Source organism: Tamandua tetradactyla, chromosome 20 (assembly GCF_023851605.1).
Source record: "Tamandua tetradactyla isolate mTamTet1 chromosome 20, mTamTet1.pri, whole genome shotgun sequence".
Classification (NCBI taxonomy): domain Eukaryota; kingdom Metazoa; phylum Chordata; class Mammalia; order Pilosa; family Myrmecophagidae; genus Tamandua; species Tamandua tetradactyla.
The window spans coordinates 27,211,125-27,233,477 of NC_135346.1; the positions used below are offsets into that span (position 1 = coordinate 27,211,125).

Below are 22,353 nucleotides of genomic sequence, written 5' to 3' on the forward strand. Positions count from 1 at the left end.
GTGCTGTAAAGATGTCTACAAAATGCACCTTGAACCTATAAGACTATAATTTCCTGGAAGACAGGGACCAGTGACTTAGAGATCTCAGTAACCCTAGCCCCTCGCTTGGGGCCTGGCTGCCTGATGCTTACCAGGCACTCATTAAACGTTTACTGTATGGATGAACCTATGGGCCATCACTGGGACGAGTTTTCTAAGCAATTACTTCCATATATATATATATTTATGTATATAGTGCGAGGAGCTTAGAATTGAGATGGTATGGTTCTTTCACTATTTTTTTTTCTCCTTCAACACAAAATATACTTGAAAGTTGGGTCTTCTGATAAATCTGCAAAATGAAACAAAATTTTTCTTTAAACAAAAAATCTCGTCTCAAGCCATTCTCCATCTACTAAGTGGAAGTTAGAGGAAGTGAGTCATTGTGACAGGTTTGCTTTATATATGGGGACACTAAACCCAGATCCAGCTTTCTGCTACTGCCTACCTCTTCTCTAAAAATTTATTAATCCTTTGAATCATTTCTTCTCCTTCCCAGAAGTGTGCCACCTGGGACCTCCTGGAAATGGCTTTCAAAGACTTTGACCAAATTGACTGGATTCCTGTCCTGGCACTCACTTGGGAGCTGTGCAAGCTTTTTGGTCGAGGCACGTCACTTTATGGGCCTCAGTTTCCTTATCACTCAACTGGAAATAAGAGAACAGTAGCTGCATCTGGAGTTCTGAAGGTAAGTGAATTAGTTCACGTGACATTCTCAGAAGAGTGTCTGGCTCATAAGTGCTCAATAAATATCATTAGCTACTCTCATATACTAGAAACAGTACAAACTGTATATTAACAGCTCTGGCTTTAGAGTCAGAGGCCTTGAGTTGGTGTCTTAGTTCCATTTCCTATGGCTGTGCACCCTTGGTTGGGTTGAAAATTTGAGTCTGTTTCTTCATTTTCAAAGTAGAAATAATTATAGCAACAATCTCATGGGGTTTGGGGGAGAAGCCAATGAGATGATGCAAGGAAATCACTTAGTGTATCCTTAGTGAGTATTGTTACTGTTATTATTTTGTGGTGCTTCAAACATATCACACAACAGTTACAAGTGGATTTCTTCTGATACTCACAGTACTTTGGTGCATTGGGACAGATGGCTTGCTGACCATTTTACAGATGATGAGACTGATGGAAGACCGGGTGGTTTGTGAAACTTCCTCTGTTACTTAGCAGCAGACCAGGAGTAGGCTCCATGTTTCCTGAGCTCCTTGTCCCAAGTTCTTTCCATTGATTGGGCACATCCCTCCCATAGAAAGCAGTCCTAAAGCTTTACTTAGGCTAGAGGAAGAGGCTGGTTTAAGCATGATGGTGCATGGTGAATCACGCTTCAGAGTGGATGTTTCCAGTGGGGTATTGGAGTGGTTTCCTGTGTCTTTGGGGGCATTGTTTAAACACACTAGGCTCATCCACATGTGCACACAAAGGAAGAGGGCAGCTTGGGAAGGGCTCCATCATTAAGGTTGTGGACTGGAGTGTCAGATCCCAAGGCCTTTTTATTAGACCTAGAGAGAGTCTGCCATGAAGCCTGCAGGCAGCCAGCAGAAGGATTAATGAAATAATTGAATTGGACCAGGAGAGAAGCTTTAGCCAGCTGTTCTGCAGGCTTGAAGGAAAGGAGATCATGTCTTGCATGTGGACAGTGATAGAACATTTGAAGATCTAACTTTTATTATAATTAAGCCCTGGAGCGATCAAAAGAAATATATTGGAATCAGCTGACTTAGTTCATCAGTTCGCTGAGCTAAAAGGACTTTGGGTTCATCTTTCTTCCACTTAACATTTGTTCTAGCTTACATATGCTGGTTACCTAACACATGTTGATATGATTGGGTTAATTAGAATATGGATGAGAGGTTGACAGATGTATTTTTTTTTTCAATAGAAGAGTAAAGGCAGGAGCCATTTTTTTAAGGAATTAAGAAGCAAAGTGGTTCTTACTGCTCATCCACCTATGCATATCCCAGTACTTCATGATGGCCTTTGTCTTCCTTCTTTGTTTCTTTCAACTCATCTTCCTCCTCATAACAAGAAAACATGGATGCCTGCCCAAGGTCAGTTTTTGTATATAAATATCAAGTACTGAGTGTTGTGTTAGGGTGACTTTAGTTTAATGTGTGGCTCTCATTTCCCCCTACTGCGATCTTCTACTACTAACCTGATGGCTATTATGAGCAAAAGTCTCTTACCAAGCAGCTGACCTTCCAGTAGAAAAGAGCTCTGGGTCCTTAGAACTAAACAAACTCTTAAAAAGGTAACAAATTGGCTTTCAGGTAGCTTGTAGTGTCAGACTGACTTCTGTGTGCCACCAGCTAAGAAACATCACTAGTACTAGGGCCTAAGAGGCTCACAAATGTATTGTAGCTAGTTCAGTACCTGGCACAAAGCAGAAAAGTAATGAAATATGGTTATCATTTCTGGAGGCCTAATATCTAGGGCCTGTCTAGCTCCTGTCTCGGAGCTTTGGGATGTTTGCTTTGATGCATCCTGTGTCTGGAGTGAAGACAGGATGGCTGCCCTCTGCTCTCAGCTCTGAGATCTTTGACAAATTCTTCCCACTCTCTGGATCTCTGATTGTGCTGGGAGTGTTTGACTATAGTAGAAACTTTGAATTCACACATGGGCTGCAGGGGTGTCTTCAGACCCCTTAGAACTGTGTCCCAAGTTGTTCATGTTTGTGTTCTGGGGAGAAAACTTGACTCCAATATTTGATAAACCACTGTTCATTGACACTCTCTGATGCCTCTAAGGGCTTAAATGCTCTGACAACAGTTGAGTCAGTATTTTAAAGAGTGAAATCCATGTTCTTGATGGCTCTCAAGAGGATTTTTGGTGGTGCGTAGACATATTTGTTACACTAATGGTTATTTTATATTTTATTTTTACTTTTTTTGGCATAGGCAGGCTCTGGGAACCGAACCTGGGTCTCTGGCATGGCAGGTGAGAATTCTGCCACTGAGCCACCATTGCACCACCCTATATTATTTTAATATTAGGAAAAAACTGGTACATCAAAACCTGACATACTGTGCAGATCATTTCTTTGGAGGAGGCTAAGTCTTGCTTTTAAAAAGGCTGACATAAATGTCAATGAGAACAGAGGTAGGTTGATGCTTACATATGGGAAACAGTCATCTACCCAACCCCACCCAGTACAGCCTGAGGCTCTGAGTCACAGAGGAGTGGACAAAGGACCATAGAGGAAGTTGAAGATAAACTTAGGACAATAACTCATGGTCCTTCCTCTCCTATCACAATTCTCTGTGAGCTGGAGAAGTTTCTGACTATCTCAGGTAGGTGTTTTAGAACACGGTCTCAAGTCCAGACATCCTGCCAAGGAGTTTCTACCTGGGCCACTTTACTTGAAATGCCCAAAGAGAGGCTTTCATCGCAGGGAAAATGAGAAACACTGAGAAAGCTATGTCTTAAGTAGCCTGCTTCCTCAATGTTGAGATGTACTTTTTCACATTTCAATGTTTCAGAAGTTGGGCCGCATCTTGTAAAATTGTGTTCACTTAAGTAGATAGTTACATCCTGTCCAAAAAGCTGTTATGAAATGGATAGCAGTTTAGAATCAAGACAATATGGCTCTTTTACTACTTTTTCTCCTCTAAAACACATTACAATCGAATGTGGGGACATCTAATAAGTCCACAAATGGAATGAAAATTTCTCTTTAAATGAAGACTAGTCTCAAGCCATTTCCCATCCGCTAAATGGAAGTTAGAGGAATTGAGTTGCCATGACAAGCTTTGCTTCAGAGATGGAGACACTAAACTCAGACCCAGTGTTTTGAACATTGCCTACCCTCCTCTAAGCCACTATTGCAAATTTATAAATCCTTTGAATTCACCTTTCTAGAAGTGTGGCAAATAGAACCCACTGGAAGTGGCTTTCAAGAAGTTGTATGTCTGAATCCCCAACTGGGGAGCAGGATGAACCAGCCTCCATACTTTCAAGCAGACCTCACTCTGAGGCTGATTCCCCTAGATTTCACTTTTGTAGGAAGAGTGCACTCTCGTCTGTTTTTTCCAGATGGCAAGTTTGGGGCAGGTTAGAAGTGCTTGACCAACCTTCACAAATCCGCATTTTAATTGACCATTTTTTGTTCACCTACAATGGCGACTGATGGATTTCATGCTTTTGGTTAGAAAACCCAGGAGGAAGGGAGGGGGCTGCACATGAAACACACCCAGACAGACCGACCGACCGACCAGCCTTTCTCAGGGAGTCAGGGGTGGGACCAGTGTCTCAAACTTACTGCTTCCTTTGGAATGTCAGAAAATAAGCAACCACCACTTGGCCTTTAGAAAGCAATGGAATAAATAAACTGAAAAAGGTTGAAGAGAAAAGCCGATGAACATGTAAGGAGAGGATTCCATGGGGCCATTTAAAAGGACAAAAAGCAAAAAGTAAAAATGCAGCAGATGGAATCCGGCCCCACAAGCCTTGCCAAGCTAACTCTGAGCAGAACTGTATAGAAAGTGTTCTCTTTATGCTCCCTGAAGCATTTGTGGCATTTCCCAGCCAAATACTCCGGCTGTTTCTATGGCGCTTACAAAAGGAGAATATAGCGGGTTGGTATGTTCCCTCCCTTCTCATCCCATGTCCTTTTCTCTGCCTCCCGAAGAGGAATAAATCTCTGGCTCAAACAAAATGCTAAAAAGAAAATGGAAAAAATTAGGGAGGAAGGGGCAGGAGACACTGACTAGTTCTGAGTTTTCACAAAAGAAGAACTTCTCTAAGATTAGAGTAAACGGTGTTTATTTTTTGTTGATTTTTCAATCAAATGGAGTTGCTTAATTAAAAAAAAAAAACTTATCTCTTTTCTCCTTAAATACTACAGACAACCTCATTTTATCTCAGCAGACACCTAGAAACAAAACATTGGACCCACCAGAGAAACTGGATAATAAAAGCATCAGAAAGTCAAGTCAACTATGGAAGAATTACTGTTAGCTGGGGCCTCTCAATTCTAAACAGAAACGTCCTGAACCTATCGGGTTTGACAAAAGTTTCTTAGAACTGGGGAGCTGGGAAATTGGACTCCTTTTAATTCTATTCCAATTGTTTTCTGTATAGGGAAATTAAAGTCAATGCATCAAATGAAGACCCAAAGAAACATTTAAAAACTTGTTTGACTAGTATTCAGTATGTGAGATTCTTAAGTAATAACTTGTCGTCCTAGTTAACCTTGTCCTGGAATATATATAGGTTATTTGTAGCCGCCACTGCGATAATATTTTCTGAAGGATGCCAAGCCGTATGCAGGATCTTTTTGCTAAAGTCCAGACTGTCGACACTGATTTCGTCTTTTCTCCGCTTGCCCCCCACACACACTTTTCGGGGTTTGAGGATAGCTCGGGGTTTACTGTTTTCCCTCGAGGCCTCAAGGGTAACATCACGCTTGGTGTTTCGGTCGAACATCCGGAAGAAGTTGTTGTAGGAGCCCGTCATGATGACACTGCAAGGCAGAGGGGAGACAGGGAGCAATGGAGAAAAGCGTTTACATATCTCGATTGTGTCTTTCTGGAGCAAAAGACACCACTCTGTGGTCAGCTGATTGCACTGCACATTTTATTAAAACAAAAACAAAGGCTCTGTATTCCATAGCAAGATGGATGGCTTCCTTTTGAGTCACTAAGAGCAAGTACTTTGGTGGAGGTTGGTAATGAAGGCTGGTGATAACCCACCGTGTTATTTATTTTTTATACATGGGTTGGGGTCTTTGACTCAGTCAATGAGTCCTGTGGATTTAATGATCCCTGCCCTACCTGCCTCACATTAGGATTGTGAGAAAACATGAAATAGAAACTTTTGTTGAGAACCAACCTCATGACTAATCATGGCACAAATTTAAAGCACAGCGGCCGCCAAGGGGGCCCTGCATTCTCTAACCTCCAGAGCCTGATCCCATCAGCAAGACGGGTGAAGTGTTGATAGGGTAGGCCTATGAGGTGCCCTCTCCCATTTTAAGAACTAGTTCTAACTTCAGCATTTCAGAAAAATAAATTTTTATTTTAGAGAAGGATGCCATCACGGGCCCACTAGGGAAGAGTATAAACACATTCAAATTTTAAAAGGATTTGGGATGTGAAAAGAGAAGACTTTGTAGTGAACTGACAGAATGTTTCCACATTTTTACAAGAGTTATCCATTCTTAGGGATGCTTGCAACTGATCAAGAGAGCAGTGAATGCCAAAAGCCTTCCAGGAGCAAGGGGCTAGATCTTTAATGTTGGTAGTTCAGGCTGAGGGGGCGAGAAATAGTCCTTGGGCAAATGGGACCTGTTGGTGCTCCGCAAATAACATTGCCTGGTGGCCGTCGGCCTGGATAAGAGGTCTCATGTGCCTTGCATGTGACTTGCGTTGTGAAGTTGAAGGGAAACAGACAAGATTGGGCCTAAGCAAGGGGAATAAAGTTTGAGGTACATTGTCAGTTGTGCCAGGCACACTAAGCAAGGGTTAGATTTTATCACTCTGGCCCAAGAAACTGAGGTCTTGAAATGTGTTCATCTTTATACTAGAGGGAACTGTTACTACCTTGTCAGGTGGTGTGCTAGATGCTTTACCTCCATTATCTCTTTTCAACTTGTCTATGTAAGACCTTTGCAGATGAGGAGAAGTAACACACAATGTCACACAGCTAGTAAGTGGCCAAGTTGGGATTCAAACCCCCATTTGCCTGATTCCAGGGCATAAGCATTTAGCTCCTTTGCCTTACTGCTTTCCATGTATTGACACTTGCTTCTCCCATCCATGATGTTACTTATTTTTATACAAGCAAGAGAAAATCTTGTTTTTGGAAAAAGATTTACTTGAACCTCAAATACAAATTTCTAGCTGTGATAGTATGAGAAGAATGTTGATCTTAGGATTCAAATTCAAAACTTGTTACTCTTGTCTCTACCACTTACTTGTGTGTGAATGTGGGCAGATCATTTTTATCTTTCTGAGTCTGTTTCTGCAGCTGTAAAATGGAAACGATCTTTTGGGACTATGGTCAGGATTAAAGAAAACAAAGTGTGTGAAGGTGCCTAATCAGTGTAGTTTTAAAACCTAGGCTAGGCTACAGGGCAAAATGGGACGGTGGTACCAATAGCTGTTCTGGTTTCCTAGAAAAATAACAGCAGGGATTGGCTTCTTCATTCTTTGGGGGCTTTTGTTCATATGTCATGTTTGTTCCCTCTTCACTCTGTTTTCTCCTAGCTGGAAGGGGCGACTTGAGCTCTGTGCTATGTGATGGTCCCTTGCAGGCCTGCGAAGTGGGAGGTTCATTTTGGTGCAGTGGCAAAGAAAGCCAAAGCATGGTCAGAGAGGGACAGCTCAGGCTCACTCAAGCCTCAGGGCACTGCACACCTGAGTGCTTCTGACCCCTTCATCAAGGAACTCAATCAGCCTCGGGCAGCCTACACTTATTTCTCAAGGAAGTTAGAGAATCATCTGTATTTGTCAAACTAAAAATGAACTATTGGGAGGTAATATGAAGTATTGTTGAAACCAAAGACCTTAAAACAGTAATAAATCACTTTCAGGGAATGTAATAAATGAGGCCGGGTAGAATGAGCCACTGGCTTTTGGCCAGGCCTACCCTAGCAGGTTCAAGGGATAATTGTAGACATAGAAGCACACTTTGATGGCAGTAATGTGATCCATTCAGGCTGGAATTTGCCAGCGGACTACCAGCAGTCTTCATTTTAGGGATGTTGACCTGGTTCTAGGGGGTGTCTTGTGTGTAAAATACAGTTGGTGTTTTTATTTTTATTTTTTGACTGGCATTAAATTGTCACCTGTGCCAGTCCTGAAAGAGGACTCAAGGGTCTCAGTAAATCTTCCCCTTCTTCTTTAGGCCTGGCCTCAAGAATCACAGTGCCCCTCAGAATGTAGCCCTGCTGGGCCTCAGGGCTAATTTTGGGCCCTCTTAGGGAAAGCAAGGCTTACTATTAATTGCCCAGAGCCTCTTTAAGAAAGGACCCACACCTCTGGAAGGTTCTTCAGCCCCAGAGCATTTCTTACCTGTCTGACCCATTCCACACACACTCAAATTTATCAAAAATGCAGTCGTTTTCGTAGAGGGAGCACAACTTGCTGCGGAGGTAGTCATGAACCTGGGGAGAAAACACGTCAAGAGGGCGCTGGTCAATTATTACTTAAAAAATAAAAAAATTGTTTCTGTGAACACTTCCTTTTCTGATATGAGGTGTTAGCTCTTCCAATGTCCATGTGCGTTAGATCAGGTGACTCGGGTCTAAATCCAGGCTTGGCTCGTCTTGCTGCGGGACATTTATGTGGCTGGGATGGGAGCTAAATAAGCTTGTGGGTGTTGACTGGTGCAGGGCCCAGGAAGTAGCAGATACCGTTTTCTAGGCTGATTTGCTGACGTTGTGAAATCAGGATACCATTTATTCAGCAAATATTTATTGAAAGCCTGCTATGCTATGTCTGGGATAGAGCAACAAACAAAATACCCTCATGCTGCTTTCATCCCAGTGCTAGGGGGATAGACTTTCTAACCAAGTAAATACATAAGATGTCTTAGATGTTGATAAAGTTATAGAACAAAAAAGCATGGGCAAAGGGATTAGGAGAGCTAGGAGTATTACTTCATACAGGATGTGCAGCCAAGGTCTCACCTGCTCAGGCAGCATTGGAGCAGAAGCCTAAAGGAAGCAAATGAACTATAAAGATATCTTGGAGAAATGCACAGGAAATAGCAAGTACAGTGGCCGTGAGTTAGGAGTCCTAGAGATGGTGAGGTTGGGGGTTGGCCATTGAGCAGCACATGACGGCAGGTGCCGGTTCCCATAGGCCCTTTAGTCTGAGCAAGATGAAGAAATATCATGGAAAGGATCACTAATTGTGTTGCAAATAGATTGTAAGAGTGCAAAGATGCAAGGACGAAGGCAGGGAGACGGTTTAAAAACTGAGTGATGAATGACGGCTTGGACTAGGGTGAGGGTAGTGGTGGGAAGTGGTCAGTTTCTTAATATATTTTGGAGGCAGACTTAATGGGACTTGTTGATGGAACAGCTGTGAGGTATGGCATGTGAAACAGGAGCCAAAGGTGGCTCCCAGATCTTTCTCCTGAGCGAGTGGAAGGGTGGAGTTACCCAGTTCAAGTCTGGGTACTTAATTTTGAGATGTCTTTGCAAGTGGAGCTATCATGTAGACTCTGATGTGAAAGGTGCAGCTCTGGAGTATGTGGCAATTCTCTCTCAAGAAGTGAGTGAGATAAGCAGCAAGGCTCTCAGCTAAGACTGAGAGGGGAGGCGAATGGTTGGGAAACTGTAGGATTGCTGGAAGGCCCTGAGGCCCACTTGAGGTTGGTGGACATGAATTTTAAGTGAGACAGGTCAGCATGATTGTGTATTTTTCTCCAGCTACATTTAGCAACTCAGGTGTAGATGGCAAATAGGAATATGTATGAGACTCAGAGGTGGGCATCAGGGTTCACTTTTTCTCTGGGGGGTAATCCTTCCTGAACTTTCCCATCAGAAGAGTGGCAAATGCAATATGCAAGCTTATAATTATTGGCCAAGGGCTTTATTTATAAAATCTCAATTTCTAAAACAAGTTTATGATGTAGGTTTCATCATTGTCTTCACTTCAACGGAGTATGGTTATGTAGGGAGGTGACAGCATTTGAGCAAGATCACATAGTCAAAAACATGGCAGAATGGGAACCGAACCCAGGTATTCAGGTTTGGGAGCATACACTCTTCATCCTGCTTGCTCTGCCTTATAGAGACTCAGAAACCAGAACGGGAGGAAGATGTTACCAAAAGCATTAACTTTGTTGAGTTAATGATGGCACACTCTCCTTTTTCCTGCAGCCTGAGCCTCTTCTCACCCCTTGACCCCACTGCTGTCTTATAATACTTAATATTTTAGAAGTTGGGACTTCTTAGAGACTAAGATGCTGAAGGAATTGTAAAATTATGAGGGTGAATAGAGAATTTATTACTACCTAGAATCATCCTTTTTTTTTTTTTTTTTGATGGGGGAGTACTGAATCCTGGCTTGCAAAATAATTAGGGCTTTGGCAGGTAGAGAGGGAACAGAGAAGTAAAGGATTATAAATATGGCAATGGCATGTCTTTTAAGGCCTGGTTCAATCTGTCTCCTTCTTTATGAACCTTTTCTGATGGTTCACCATTCACCTTTGGCATTCTGCTTTATAGAAACACCTCAGGTCAATTAATAAGCATGAAAATGTGTGCTTTGGAAGGGGGAGCTCATCAGGGGAACTGTATTTCCAAGAACTCCAAAAATACTTCCTGAAAAAGAAGGTGGGAAAGATTCAAAGGAAAGCCTAGACTGAAGCATTAGTTTCCCTCATGAGCACCTAAATTCTTTAGCCTTCTAAAGAACTAGTTGAGGGCACCTGAAGGAAAGGAACATCTACTATGGAGGTATGTTGCATTTATGTTCTTGTTGTTAAGAAAAGAATCTTTAGGCAAAGCAGAATTGAAAATAACTAATCATACTTAAGTATACGCCTTTGCTTTCATTGAAACATGCTTGTGATGAGTTTGCAGTCATTAGTAATTGATCAGGACATTTGTCCCCCTGGGCCAGGCCTCGGCATCTCTCTCAACAGTGTCTAGATGCACAATGAATCAGAGAGGTCATCTATTTCCCATATTTGAGATAGTATATAAATTCAATTAAATAGCTTTGAATACCATCTATAGTTAAAATAAGTGAATACAATTCTGATGTTGAATTTCAATACATGTGTTATGATATCTACTTAGTGTTTTGCAAAGAAAATGATTTCCAAGTCTCTCATCAGTTGAACATGCTTTGAAAACCATAATCTTAAAATGATTATACTTCATGTCATAGCTCTGTTCTTAAAATAAAAGTGCTAATTTTTCTTGACACCACATGGCCTAAATCTACTCTTCTCCAGTACAGTGGGCTACACATCTATAAATGCCACCACATGCAGGTCCTGCTTCCCATATCCCTCTCTTGTATTAAATAGTTGTAATGCTATCTAGTTTGCCTGAAGCAGCTGGAAGAGGACCCTTGTGTTGACTATAGCCTGTGCATCGTATGAGGGGATGTGACTGAGAGCTGTGGAGGTGGGTGAGGTTTATCTTTGCTTTCTTGGTCTTAATATGGATCTTGCCATTGCTGGAACCCAATCCTCTGAACAATTCTCACTCAACCACTACCTCCTATCTTTTCAGATCACTCCCCTTAGCGTCTTGTTTCTATCAGTTCTTCAAGGCCATTGACCTGATTACTTTCTTCTCTCCATTGTATCCTAGATTCAGTAGCCCATCATTACAATGAATCTTAGCATGTACCTTTAACTCCTCTGTGTTCTCTTTCTTTCCATTGTACCACTTGGTAAAATACCATCATGGTTAATTACTGCCCTTACCTATACTAAGCAGGCAAATGTGGAGAAAATACTCAGTCATACAGATTGATGTTACTTTAAATCAATAATATAACCCTAAGTGGATTCTTAAGCAACTCTACAACATTCCCCATTCAATCCAGTCTCTACGCCTGTTCTTCCATCTCACTCAGTTGATGACTTTGCTTCTTGTTTTACTGAGAAAACAAATGCAATAAGAAGAATATCTTCTAGGTTGCTATCACAAAATGTACAAATGTAGCTTCACCTGCAGCTGTTTATTCTGCCTCCTTTCTTTGAGACCATGCCTGCTAAGGGCCCCATCCCTTCTCACTTCCCTCAAGGACTCTGCTGCTTCAATTGCTCATTCTCTACTGGTTTATTCCTATCAGCAAAATCATGCTGTGGCAACTCCCTTGAAAAAACTCTGTACTCACTTTATTTATATCTTCTACTCACATTTTCTCTTGAAACCTCTCTAATCAGACATTTGTTCCTGCCATTTGACTTGCACATCTTTCATTAAGGTTACCCATGCTCTCTACATTACTAAATCCAATGGTCAAGCAAGCAATCCTGAATCGATTCTGGAGCAGCCCTGGGCACAGGTGATGACTGACTGCTCCTTGAGGCATTTTCTTCAATTACCTTCAGGCCACTCCTCTGAGTTTTTCTCTTACCTGTCTGGCCACTTTCTCCCAATCTCTCCAGTCAAAGCCTTTCCCTCTTCTGTAAACAGTTGGGCCTAGGTTCCTAACCTCTTCTTTTCTCAAATTATAGTCATTGCCAACATGATCTTAATCTAGCACTATGGCTTTAAATATACCCTCTATGAGTGTATTTATTTATCTCTTCCAGCTAGATATATTGAGATTTACATTGAACTGGATGTTTAAGTAGCTTAACAAGTCCCAAAACAAATCCTCGATTGCCCTGTCTTAACAAAACAACAACTCTACTCTTCTAATTGCTCCAGGTAAAAACCTTGGAGGGATCTTTGGTGCTTCTTTTCCTCTTATATCCCTCATCACCTTTATTGTCAAATCCTGTTGTTTCTACCTTGGAAATACACACAAAATCTGGCTATCTCCACTGCTAATACCCCATTCACCTCTTATAGGAAGTTATATTTATAACTTCCTAAGTGGTTTCCTTGCCTTTTCCCACAGTCCCCACCCCATAGTCTCTCTTCCTTTCCACAACCACAATGTTCCTTTTGAAATGTAGTAAATTCTAGAATTAGATAGTTGTGATGGTTCCACACTTTGTGAATATACTAAAAAACCACTGAATTGTACAATTGAAGGAGTGACTATTATAGTGTGTGAATTTATAAAAATATAAGTCAAATAAAATATAAGTCTAGAATTTCCCCACTTCTTTTTATCTAATCCAAGATATGTTAAAGTAAGGTAAACTTCTCCCTGCCTCTGGATCTTTGCTTCCATTGTGCTAGAATTAACTACTCTAAATGCTCTCTACCTCAATGTCAAGTCTTCTTTCAATGAAACTATTCTAAACAAAGCTTCTCCTTGGCTCTCTCTGTCAGTAAATCCAGTAAAGTGAAATACATGGTAAAAACACAAAACTCATCATGTCATTTCCTTGTGTAAAACTTTTTAATGGCCCTTGATTGTATCTGGGTTATGACCAAATAACCTAATCTACTTTATTAGAGCCTACAAGATGAGGCCCTTGTCTGCCTCTTCAGTCTCATCTTTCTGCCCTTGTGCTCCATATTCCCCTGTACAGAACTCCTTTCTGAACATACCACATTTCTCCTGATTTCAGACCTTTGAATATGCTATGCTTCTAAGAATACTGTTTTTTTTTTCTGGCTAATTCATCACATTCAAGACTCAGCTTAAGGGTCACTCCTTTTGAGATGTTTTTCCTGACCATGCTAGCCTTCCTGGTCCTGGGTGCTCGTGGTGCTCAGTATGGTCCCTTCCATAATTGCTCATTCGGTTCCTTGTTCAACCTTTGGCTTCTCCACCAGACAGTGCACTCCATGAGAGCTTACCATATTTATCTTGTTCACCTCTGTATCTATGGCACCCAAATAATTAATGCTCAGAGGATAAAGGTTGAATTGAACTCAAGCCCCTTCCTATGAAACCCCTGTCTTAAATCTTACAACACTGACAGGCTGTACCATTTTATCAAATACATCATCATGTCCTGTCTTTTATTATTTTGTGTTGTAAAACTTTGCAGAAAGAGGCTGACCTGGAAACCCACAAAGGAAGTATTCAGCATAGACATGGGTGAGTGGAGCGCTCTACCTGGTAAGTCTCAATGGGACGGTTTTCCATGTTGAGATCCCAGACTTTGACGGTCAGATAGTCCCTGGTCATGATATACCTCCCACTGTGGCTGAACTTCACATCCGAAATTGAAGAGATAATTTCAGAGAAAAATGACCTGTTGCTTGGATCTTCTGGCTCCTCAAAAACTGTAGGACAAAAGAAAACCAAGATGAATTTAGCACATCCTTGTCAACTGCCTCTAACAGGTTTGGGCCACCCAGAAGGTAGCAAAATTTAACTTGGTGGGAGCAGGGATGGTGTCTGCAGGATGTAAGTAAGTTGTTGACAGAGAACTGTCAGCTTTCCTGTCAGCAGAAAAAGCTGTCATGGTTTCCATATTTTCTTTTGTGTGGTGCCTCCCGTAATCATAGATCTGGAACTGGCTGATTCCAAGCTCCAGACTAGGGAATTTAGCTCCATTTCATGTTTCCCCTGGTCTCTCAGAGTCAATCTGCATGCCAAAACCTGGAGTCATCTGGGATGCTTAAACTTTTTTTTTTTTACAGCTTTACCATAAAATTTACTCATTAAAATTGTACTATGTAGTTCCGGGAAGATGGCGGAAAAGGATAGGTGGAGTTCATCTATGCTCCAAGGAACAGCTAAAGAAATGACAGGAGGGTGACTGGGATGGTGATTCCAGGGTACAAGTGACCTGGGAGGGTCCTCTACATCAAATACTGAGGCCCTTGTTGCAAAAGCTGAAGAATTGAGATGCAGAGAATTAGAACATCAGCTAGTGCAAACAGCCTCATGTGCTCCTTTCCAAATGGAGGTGTGGAGCCCTAAGGAGTGCAAGAACAGGGAGACTGGGACAAGGAAGTAAGCTAAGTCCCTCTGCCCTGTGACACCCCCACACCATCCAGGCTGCAGGTGCTCACCTATGTGCCCAGACCACACCCATCCCCAACCCATACAGTCGTGTAACCTTGCCCTTCCCCCAAGCACTGCATACGTCAGTGTCCAGCCCCCAAGATCCATGCCTGCACAGATGCACACCCCCACCGTGCCCCCCCACAGCTCCAGGCAAGTGTTGATACCCCAGCCCATGCACGTGCAACCCCACCCTGTGAACACGCACAGCCACATCCTCCTGGCTGGGTGCCTACACGACCTTGCACCCCACCCCCTGGCACTAATGCCCTGCTTCCACACCTGGCAGATGTTCACATGTGCATCTGGGCTACATAGCCGCCCCCTCGACCGTGACCTGTGCCCCCCATGCTGCACGCACCCACCCACATCCTGCCTGTATACTAGCCCCTGTGCATCTGCATAGCACCCCTAGCCACCTCCCGCCATGTCCTACCTCTATGTCCCCCATGCCCTACCCTGCTCCTGAGTTGCAGCCCACCCCCACGGCCACTGTACTGCACCTCACAGGCGCCAGCACAGTGTTCCTGATCCACGTGTATACCTGCACCACAACCCATCAGCCCACTGCTATGCCTAGTCCCACGCCCTGCATCCTGCTCCACAGCTGTCACACAAATACACAGCTTTAGACTACTGAAGGAGAGCAACTTCCAAAGTAACGCTAGCAAGATATTTACATGCCTTGAAGGCAAGAGAAGATCACTAAGCATATGAAGATGCAGACAGATATAGCCCAGCCTAATGGCCAAATTAAACAATAGAGGAGACATATTTTAGAACAATTGATCAAAGATGTTCATATAACTCTACTAAATAAAATCAGCGGACTGGCTAATGACAAAGGAGGTCAAGAAGACAGCAGAAGAGCATAAAGAGGAATTTGAAAGAATAAATAGAAAAATAGCAGCCATCACAAAGATCAGAGATGCTGTAGACCAAATAAAAAATATACTAGAGCCACACAACAGATTATTTAAAGGGGCAGAAGAAAGAATAAGTGAACTAGAGAACAGGACAACTAATTTCAATCACACAAAAGTATAGATGGTGAAAAAGGTAGAAAAGTGTGAGCTGGATCTCAGGGAAATGATGGACAAAACAAAGCATGCAAATATAAGGATCATTGGTGTCCCAGAAGAAGAGAAGAGTAAAGGGCTAGGAAGATTAGTTGAGGATATAATGGGGGAAAACTTCCCAGCCTTTATAAAAGAAAGAAATATGCAAATCAAACAAGCCCAATGAAATCCAAATAGGCCTTCTTCAAGACACATACTAATCAGTCTGTCACATGTTGGAGAGAAGCAGAAAATTCTGAAAGCAGCAAGAGAAAAAAAATGTACTACATACAAGGGAAACCACATTAAGACTGAGTTCAGACTACTCAACTGGCACTATGGAGGTGAGAAAGCAGTGGTATGATATATTTAAGATCCTGAAAGGAAAGACTTCTAGCCAAGAATTCTGTACCCAGCCAAACTGTCCTTCAAAACTGAGGGAGAGATTAACATTTTCATAGACAAAGCTGAGAGAATTTGTCAACAGGAGACAAGCTCTACAAGAAACAGTAAAGGGACTTCTTCTGGCTGAAAAAAGAAAAAGGAGAGGAGGTCTGGAGGAGGGCACAGAATTGAAGAATTACCAGTAAGGGTAACCTAAAGGATTAAAAGAGAAAGAAGGAAAAGAATATATAGGTCTGATAAAATCCAAAGGGTAAGATGGTAGATTCAAGAAATGCCTTCATATAATAACTTTGAATGTTAAGGGACTAAAATTACCAATTAAAAGACAAAGATTGGCATAATGGATCATGAAATATAATCCAGCTATATGCTGTTTACAAGAGACTCATCTTAGACCCAAGGATACCAATATATTGAAAGTGAAAGGATGAAAAAAAGATGTCCCATGCAAACTATAACCAAAAGAAAGCAGGAGTAGCTATACTAATATCAGACTTTAAATGTAAACACATCATAAGAGACAAGGAAGGACACTATATATTAATAAAAGGGACAATTTACCAAGAAGAAATAACAGTCATAACAATCAAGGCACTCCAAAGTACATGAGACAAACATTGGCCAAACTGAAGGGAGTGATAGATATTTCAACAGTAATCATAGGAGACTTCAGTATACTACTCTCCTCTATAGACAGAACAACCAGACAGAGGATCAAGGAAATAGAGAACTTAAACAATTTGATAAATAAATTAGACCTAACAGACATACATCGATTGTTGTACCCAAAACACCAAGATATAAATTCCTCTCTACTGCTCATGGAACATTCTCCAGGATAGATCATATGCTGGGGCACAACACAGGTCTTTGAATAATTTCAATGTTTTTAAATTTATAAAGCACTTTCTCTGATCATAATTAAATGAAACTGGAAATCAACAACCACCAAAGAAAGAAAATTTTCACAATATACTGAGATTAAATAACACTCTGAAATGTGTTCAAAGAAGAAATTGCTAGAGAAATCAGTAGCTATCTAGAGATGAATAAAAATGAGAATACAACAAAGGCTGTGCTGAGAGGGAAATTTATTGCCCTAAATGCCTATTTTAAAAACGAAGAATGAAGAAAAATTGAAGACTTACCTTCTCACCTGGAGGAACTTGAGAAAGAACAGCAAACTAACCCCAAACCAAATATAAGAAGAGAAATAAAGATTAAAGCAGAGTATAGGAGACCTCAACAAACCAATCACAAGTAAAGAGATTCAATGAGTCATCAAAAATCTTCCTACAAAGAAAAGCCCAGGGCCAGATGCCCTCACAGGGGAATTTTATCAAACGTTTCAGAAAGAACTAACACCAATCTTGCTCAAAGTTGTCCAAAAAATTGAGGAAAAAGGAACACTACCTCATTTTATGAAGGTAATATCACTTTAATACCAAAACTGGGTAAAGACTATAAGAGAGGAAAACTACAGGCCAATCTCCCTAATGAACATAGATGCAAAACTTCTCAGCAAAATACTGGCAAATCAAAGCCAACAATACATTAAAATAATTATATACCATGACCAAGTGGGGTTTATACCAGGAATGCAAGAATGGTTCAACACAAGAAAATCAATGTAATACAGCACATTAACAAATTGAAAGGGAAAAAATCACACGATCAATTTGATTGATGCTGAAAAAGCATTTGACAAAATTCAACATCCTTTTCTGATAAAAACACTTCAAAATGTAGAAATCAAAGGTAATTTTCTCAATATGACAAAGGGCATTGTTCTAGTTTGCTAGCTGCTGGAATGCAAACCAGAGACATTGGTTTTTAATAAAAGGGGATTTATTTTGTTAGTTCTTCAGAGGAAAGGCAGCTAACTTTCACCTGAGGTTCTTTCTTTCATGGGAAAGCACAGGGTAATCTCTGTTGGCCTTCTCTCCAGCCCTCTGGGTTCCCTCAACTTTCCCTGGGGTGATTCCTTTCTGCATCTCCAAAGGTCCTGGGCTGAGCTGTGAGTGCTGAGATGAGGTATGCCAAGCCGCTTGGGCTGTGCTACCTTGCGCTCTCTCATTTAAGCAACAGCCAGTTAAGTCAAACATCATTCACTGCAGCAGGCATGCCTCCTAGCCGACTGGAGATATAATTAGCAACAGATGAGGTTCACGTACCATTGGCTCATGTCTGCAGCAACAAAACTAGGTGCCTTCACCTGGCCAAGTTGACGACTGAATCTAACTACCACGGGCATATATGACAAATCCATAGCCAACATCATACTCAATGGTGAGAAACTGAAAGCTTTCCTCCTAAGATTGGGAATGAGACAAGGAGGCCCTCTGTCACCACTATTATTCAACATTGTACTAAAAGTTCTAGCTAGAGCAATAAGGCAGCCAAATTGGAAAAGAGAAAGTAAAACTTTCTTTATTTGCAGATGACATGATGCTAGGAAAATCCTGAGAAATCCACAACAAAGTTACTTGAGCTAATAAAAAAATTCAGCAAGGTGGCAGGATATAAAATTAATGTGCAAAAATAAGTAATGTTTCTATACACAAGCAATGGTCTAACTGAGGAGTCAATTAAGGAAAAAATTCCATTCAAAATAGCAACTAAAAGAATCAAGTATCTAGGAATGAAAACTAGGGATGTAAAGGACTTGTACACAGAAAACTATATGTCATTGTTAAAAGAAACCAAAGAAGATCTAAATAGGTAGAGAGACATTCCATTCTCAGGGATAGGAAGGTTAAATATGGTTAAGATGTCAATTCTACCCAATTTGATCTACAGATTCAATGCAGTACCAATAAAAATTCCAAAAACCTTTGAAGACTAGGAAAGTTAGTTACCAAATTCATCTGGAAGGGAAAGAGACTCCAAATAGCTAAAAGCATCCTAAAAAAAAGAAGAAGGAAGTGGGAAGATTAACATTTACTGATTTTAAAACTTATTTAATAAAGCCCCAGTGGTCAAAACAGCATGATGCTGTTTTGATAGCATCGACAAACAAAGATAGAAGCATCGACCAATGGAATCAAAAACTAGGGATGTAAAGGACTTGTACACAGAAAACTATATGTCATTGTTAAAAGAAACCAAAGAAGATCTAAATAGGTGGAGAGACATTCCATTCCCAGGGATAGGAAGGTTAAATATGGTTAAGATGTCAATTCTACCCAATTTGATCTACAGATTCAATGCAGTACCAATAAAAATTCCAAAAACCTTTGACGATTAGGAAAGTTAGTTTGTATATGTTATTTTTCACAAAAAAGAAAAAATAAGTCTTCTAGCCTCCAGTGTTTTGGAGCAACTAGAAAGAAAAGTCTGAAGTACCGGAATCAAACAGAGTGCAGAAATAGACTGCCAAATCCATGGTCAACTGATCTTCAACAAGGCCCCCAAATCCACTGCACTGGGACAAAACAGTATTCAATAAATGGGCATGGGAGAACTGGATATCAATAGCCAAAAGAATAAAAGAGGATCCTTACGTATTCCCTATATAAATATTAACTCCAAGTGGATCAAACACCTAAATATAAGAAGCAGTACCAGAAAGCTCCTAGAAGAGGATGTAGGCAAACATCTTCAAGACCTAGTAATAGGAGGTAGCTTCCTCAACTTTATGTCCAAAGCACAAGCAATGAAAGAAAAAAATAGATAAATGGGAACTCCTCAAAATAAAATGCTTTTGTGCCTCAAAAGACTGTTAAAAAAAGTGAAGAGATTAGGACATTATACTTTCTACGAAAGTTCCATGCATGAGGGTAATTTCCCAGAAACCTACAACTTCCAGATAGGTCCCTGGGCCAGATAAGTCCTGAAATGCAGAAGGACCCACCTCTACAGAATATCAAGTAGTTCCATCCCCTATGCCATATTATTGTCAGACCTTTCCATCATGAAAATTAGAATGGGCATAGCCCCAATACCCCTAAAGAGTGAGAGAAAGATCAAAGGTAATGGTGGAATTATACAGAGAAGGAAGGTTTTAACAAATGAGTATGACTGCTGAATCATTATATTGATATTTCTTTTAGACTCCAGAATCTTAGAGCAGCTAGAAAAATCTAAAATTGTGGAATTGTAACCCACACCAAATTCTGAAATCTGTTCTACAACTAATTATTGTGATGTGTTTTGACATTTATAGCTTTTTTTGTATATGTTATTTTTCACAAAAAAGAAAAAATAAGTCTTCTAGCCTCCAGTGTTTTGGAGCAACTAGAAAGAAAAGTCTGAAGTAGCGGAATGGTAATCCATAAGAAACTCTGAAATCTGTTCTGTAACTACCTATTGAAGTGCACTTTGAAAATCATTGCTTTTTCTTGTATATATTTTATATTTAACAATAAAAGTGTTTTTTTTTTTTAAGGTGAAGAGGCAGCCAACTTAATGGAAGAAAATATTTGGAAATCACACATCAGATAAAGGTTTGAGATTCTGTATACATAAAGAAACGATACAACTCAACAGCAAAAGAACAAACAACCCAATTATAAAGTGGACTAAGGATGTGAATAGGCATTCTTCTGAAGACAAATACATATGGCTAAAAAGCATGTGAAGAAATTTTCATTTTCATTAGCTATAAGGGAAATGCAGCTCAAGACTACAACGAGATACCACCTCACACCTATAAGAATGGTTGCTATTAAACACACAGGAAACTGCAAATGTTGGAGAGGATGTGGAGAAATTGGAACACTTAAGCACTGCTCGTGGGAATGTATAATAGTACAGCGGCTGTGGAAGACAACTTGGTGGTTCCTTAGGAAACTAAATATTGAGTTGCCCTATGACCTGGCAATAACACTCTCTGGGTATATATCCAGAAGAGCTGAAAGCAGTGACAAACAGATTGACACACTGATATTCATAGCAACAATATTCACAACTGTCAAAAGATGGAAACAATCCAAGTGCCCATCAACAGATGAGTATATTAACAAAATGTGGTATATACATACAATGGAATATTATGCAGCAGTAAGACAAAATGACGTCCTGAAGCATATGACAAGATGGATGAGCCTTGAGGACTTAATGCTGAGTGAAATAAGATAGACACAAAAGGATAGATATTGTATGATTCCACTTTTATGACCATGGTAAGTTAAAATCAGAGGCTATAATACAGAATATAGGGGACCTAGAGATACACAGAAGCTTGAGATGGGTGAATGGTTAGCTAATGAGGTTGAAATTAATTGTAATGGAATAGATAGAAGTGAAGGAAGTTCACTAGTGGGTCTATTAGTAATATTAGCATATGGAAGGTGAACATGATTGAAGGGGGTGTATAGACCCATGTGTCCCACTGATTAATATATAATATAAATAAATTCTTGCATGAAAAAAGTGTACTGCCCAGTTGTTTGTAATATATTCATTGAACCGTGTACAACTATCACCAGAAATCTGTATCTAAAAAAGAAATTTCATACTCATTAGTGCTCACTTTCCATTCACTACCTCTACAGCCCCAAGTAACTACTAATCTACTTTCTGGTTCTATGGAATTGCTTATTCTGGATGTTTCAAATAAATGGAATCACAACCTATGTGGTCTTTTGTGACTGGCTTCTTTCACTTAGCATAATGTTTTTAAGGTTCATCAATGTATTGTCTTGTGCTTGTATTGTCTTCATTCCTTTTTGTTTCGTCAGTCCTTTTTAATGCTGAATAATATTCCCTTGTATGAGTATATACCACGTTTTGTTTATCCATTCATTAGCTGAACGATGTTTTGGTTGTTTCTAATTTTGGGCTTTTATGAATAATGCTGTTGTGAACATTCGTGTTCAAATGTTTTCTATCTTCTTAGATATGTGTTGAGGGATATATATGGTATTACTGGATCATATGGGAACTCATGTTTATCATTTTGAGGCACTGCCAAACCTTTTTTCCAACGTGGCTGTACCATTTCATATCCCTACCTGCAACGTATGAGGGTTCTATTTTTGCCACATTTGTCAACATTTTTGTTTTGATCATAGCTATCTGTGTATTAGATGCTTTCTTCATCCCCCACCCTACATACTCTTCCATATTCCTTCCTGACAATGCCATTTGCATACACTGTCCATATCTCTTTGCTTGAAATACAGGCTCTTATTATTTCTCTTATTAGCTTCAGATGGTTTCTACTTAATAGCAAAAAAGGCACAGCTCCTCAGTATGATATCAAAGCCCCTCATGAGTTGCCTCTAATTCATTTTTCCACCTTGAACTTCCCTGGTCCAAATGAGTATATAGAATATAGCTAGACATTTCCT

General features: G+C 40.5%; 1 protein-coding gene across 1 annotated transcript in view; it reads right to left on the reverse strand.

Annotated features, from left to right (window-relative positions):
* Positions 1-4,789: 4,789 nt before the first annotated feature.
* Positions 4,790-22,353, reverse strand: part of PPP2R2B (protein phosphatase 2 regulatory subunit Bbeta) — a 275,813-nt gene continuing 258,249 nt past the window's right edge. Inside the window, exons 6-9 of the mRNA XM_077137974.1 lie at positions 15,079-15,204; positions 13,701-13,909; positions 8,058-8,149; positions 4,790-5,506 (exon numbers count right to left, since the gene is read on the reverse strand). Coding sequence (XP_076994089.1) covers positions 5,227-5,506; positions 8,058-8,149; positions 13,701-13,909; positions 15,079-15,204 — 707 coding nt within the window. The 3' untranslated portion in view covers positions 4,790-5,226. The remainder of the gene's footprint in view (positions 5,507-8,057; positions 8,150-13,700; positions 13,910-15,078; positions 15,205-22,353) is intronic.